This window comes from Bidens hawaiensis, unplaced genomic scaffold (genome assembly GCF_021521415.1).
Source record: "Bidens hawaiensis isolate Kalapana, Puna unplaced genomic scaffold, B.hawaiensis_p1.1 tig00038129_1, whole genome shotgun sequence".
Taxonomy (NCBI): Eukaryota; Viridiplantae; Streptophyta; class Magnoliopsida; order Asterales; family Asteraceae; genus Bidens; species Bidens hawaiensis.
Window position 1 is genome coordinate 62641 of NW_027496683.1, and position 3708 is coordinate 66348.

General features: G+C 38.1%; 1 protein-coding gene across 1 annotated transcript; it reads left to right on the forward strand.

Moving 5' to 3' along the window:
- The first annotated feature begins 1153 nt into the window (after window positions 1–1153).
- Window positions 1154–3708, forward strand: LOC143590060 (transcription factor MYBS3-like). Its single transcript, XM_077070652.1, has 3 exons — window positions 1154–1545; window positions 2694–2902; window positions 3043–3708. The coding sequence occupies exons 1-3, from the start codon at window positions 1287–1289 to the stop codon at window positions 3610–3612; spliced, it is 1038 nt and encodes a 345-aa protein (XP_076926767.1). The 5' UTR covers window positions 1154–1286; the 3' UTR covers window positions 3613–3708.

Sequence of the window (3708 nt, forward strand, 5' to 3'; positions counted from 1 at the left end):
CACTTAGATGACCAGGAGACAATGCCAACAGGACAACTGCAAATAACTAACTACCTTCTAGAAAAATAACCACGATTGTTACTTGGAGAATACTTGACTCGTCAACCAATGAATGAAGGACATCTGGCTAAGTTGTTATAACCGTGCACATGGCCAGGGTTTGATTTGTCCTATCGTGAAGGGACGTGTGTCCAAGTTGTTATACCCATACACATGGGACGTATAGCTCAACCTATCACAAAGGGACACACGTCCAGACGGTTATTAAGATCTTCTAGAAAGGGACAGCTGGCCTAATCAGAATTTCCACATCATTCGGCTATAAATACTCTCTCAATCTCCCATGAGGTATTCTTTCACTCTCACCGTACTTACTCTAATACTTTAGTACTTTCTCTAAAGAACTGTAGTTATTCTCACGCCGGAGGGTGGTTACGGGAAGACCCCCCCCCCCTCTTGTCCTTCCCGTGACGAGACTCACGGTGTTTCTTTGGCAAGTTCCGGTCACTAGACTTTGGGAAGTTATACTCATATTGTGTTGGTTGTTATCGTATCCTACCCTGTGGACTCATTGGATCAGGACTCGTTAAGAGGATCAGATCCGTATTTCTTCAATTTTATACTTTAAGGGAATTGCATTTATATGTGTTAAATAAAAAAAATCTAACACAATTACATATTTAATGGAGTTGGTTTCAAATATGAGGTCTTGGTTTCAAAACTCGTATCACACAATAATTCATTTTTCAAAATCTTTATAAGCTCACCTTTTCAAGAACTTCAAGATGTTTCATGGACACTCCACGAGAAGTTCAAGACCCGTGTAACTATTTCATTCATTATTCTATTTTATAATCTTCGATTAAAAAAAACATAGGTTGAACATATAGATAATTTGTTTCTAATACGCTTATAGTGCAGGTTTCTTCGTTATAAATTTAATCTTTTGAAAAACAAACTAAAAAAAAAGTGAAATGTTTGTATAAGCATAAAAAACATATATCAAAACAAGTTGTACAAGTGGTAACACGAAAGCAAAGGAAGGCACGACGTTATCTAATTGTGCCACACACGAATAATAAATAAAATACAATAAAACAATAATAATAATAATAATAATAATAATAATAATAATAATAATAATAATAAATCGAAATCCCATCATCCCCAATTTCATTCATCTTCTTATTCTTCTTCTCTCACTTGCCGCATGCAATCAACCAATCACTCGTGTGATCTTTTAATCACCGCTCAATCCCTCCGGGCCGTCCGAGTCACCAACAACAATGACTCGGCGATGCTCTCATTGCAGCAACAACGGCCACAACTCACGCACCTGTCCCACTCGTGCCGGTGTCAAGCTCTTCGGCGTCAGACTCACCGACGGCGGCTCAATCATGAAGAAGAGTGCCAGCATGGGCAATCTATATCAATCATCCAACCCTAGCTCCCCTGCTACCTCCGACCCTATCATTGACGGTTACCTTTCCGATGATCCGGCTCACGCCTCGTGTTCCGCTAAACGCCGAGCCGATCGCAAAAAAGGTTATATTATTAAATTAAATCTTGTTTTTAATTATTGTAAACCTAATTTGATTGGATGATTATACGTTTAGTTACAGTATTCATACGGAAGTATTGTTATAATGATAATATAAACGTGGTTGGTGCTTTTGAGTGGATGGATAACTTAATTTGCCTTTATCTTTATCACCTTTGGTGTTGTTTTAATTATTATGTCACTCTCATGTGATCTCACCTATTATTTATTTCTCCTTTTGGGTTTCTCTCAGAGTATATGAAAGTGTTTGTGATTACACTCTACCCTTGTAACAATTTGTCTTATGTATTATTATTTATATTATTCTGATGGATTGTTTACAAATTCGTCCTTTTGATACAACTGGGAAATAAGAATAAATATTGTTACGGGTTTGAAGGTGTTGAGTGCACGCTTGCTTGTTCATATCAAAGAACTCTGGGGGCTTTATTGTAACACCACTGAAAGTTGCTTCAGATTTCCATGATTGATGAAAGTTGTATGCAAATTGAAGTTGTAACGGATTGTCAGTGGTAGCTCCTGTTGAAGAGTGGCACTTTGGTCTGTCAATAGGGATGGCAAATATACCTGAGCCCGACGGGGATTCCGGTGTGGGATTGGAAAAAGAAAATATTTCGTCGGTATGGGATTAGGTGATATCATACATGATTATATGCCTGAAAAGTTTTATTTTTATTTTTAGTTTCCATCAAGCGTTGGCCAGTAATGTTTCCGTCTAATAGTTTTGTTACGTAGAAAGATATGTATTTTGATGATGTTATTTATATTTGTATGCTACAAGGTACAAAATTATCTTTTGAGATTTATCTCATAGTGAAATTTACGAATATCAGATATTCAAACATGTTATGGTGGCAATGATACGTACCTAATTCATTCTATTTTAATTCATTGTAGTTGTTAAAAACATACAAGCTATATAAGAATTAGAATGGAAAGAAAAAAAGTATATTTGAAATCTTTTTAACAAATTAATGGGATACCTGATACCATTAATTTTTTGCTGAGGGATTTCTATTGATATGATTGTCTAGCTGTAGACAGTTATAACCTTGATGTTGCTAATAATAAGATCATAGTCTTGACATATGATATATAATGCATTAAATATTTGCAATTTGATTTATTGCAGGTACACCTTGGACCGAGGAGGAACATAGGCTGTTCCTGCTCGGTCTTCAAAAGCTGGGGAAAGGAGACTGGCGTGGCATAGCACACACTTATGTCTTGTCCAGAACACCCACGCAGGTTGCTAGTCATGCCCAAAAATACTTCATAAGACAATGCAGCGCTTCTAGAAGAAAAAGGCGGTCCAGCCTTTTTGACATGGCCCCAGACACGGTTTGTTTCGCTTCTTATGTTTGACATTCGGTTATGTAACTGAATATCTGATTATTATAACGTTTTCAATTCATGGATATCGAGTTTCTTATCGTTACAAAATTAAATGATTGATGAAATATGTGTGTAATGTTTAACAGGCGTTAGAAGCACCACCGGAAGATCATTTTATGCTCCCACCACCCGTGGCGGGTGCAGATCATCTGGAGACCTCCAACTGTTCATTAAAACTTTCTCTAAAACCCGACTCTGACCAATTAATGGAGGCTTCTCCAAGTGAAGTAATAAAAGAAAACACTAAAGAAGAAACTTTAAAGCCCGGAAACAATCTTCCGCCGATAATACCCACTTTTTATCCGGCTTATATACCGATTCCATTCCCGGTTTGGCCATCGGTTATGGCCCAATTCGACGAACCAACTAACAATGCGGGGCCCGACGTGAAGCATCGGGTCGTGAAACCCATTCCTGTCCTCTTGAAAGAACCGATGAATTTAGACGAATTAGTCGGGATGTCGAAACAGCTAAGCTTAAAAGATAACAGTACAGGGCCCGATATGAAGCATATGGAGCCGTCACCATTGTCGTTGAAGTTACTGGCCGAACCCTCGAGGCAGTCGGCGTTTCATGCTAGTGTCCCGGTGGTTGGTAGCTCCGGTGTAAACAAGGGTGGTGGTGCTGATGATGTTGGTGGTGATGGTTTGATTTGATGTGGTTAAAAGTTGAAAATTGAGGTGATATTTATTTATTTATTTATCTACATGGTTTGGTTTACTTGTTCTCTTCGAGCTTGCTCATGTTAGATT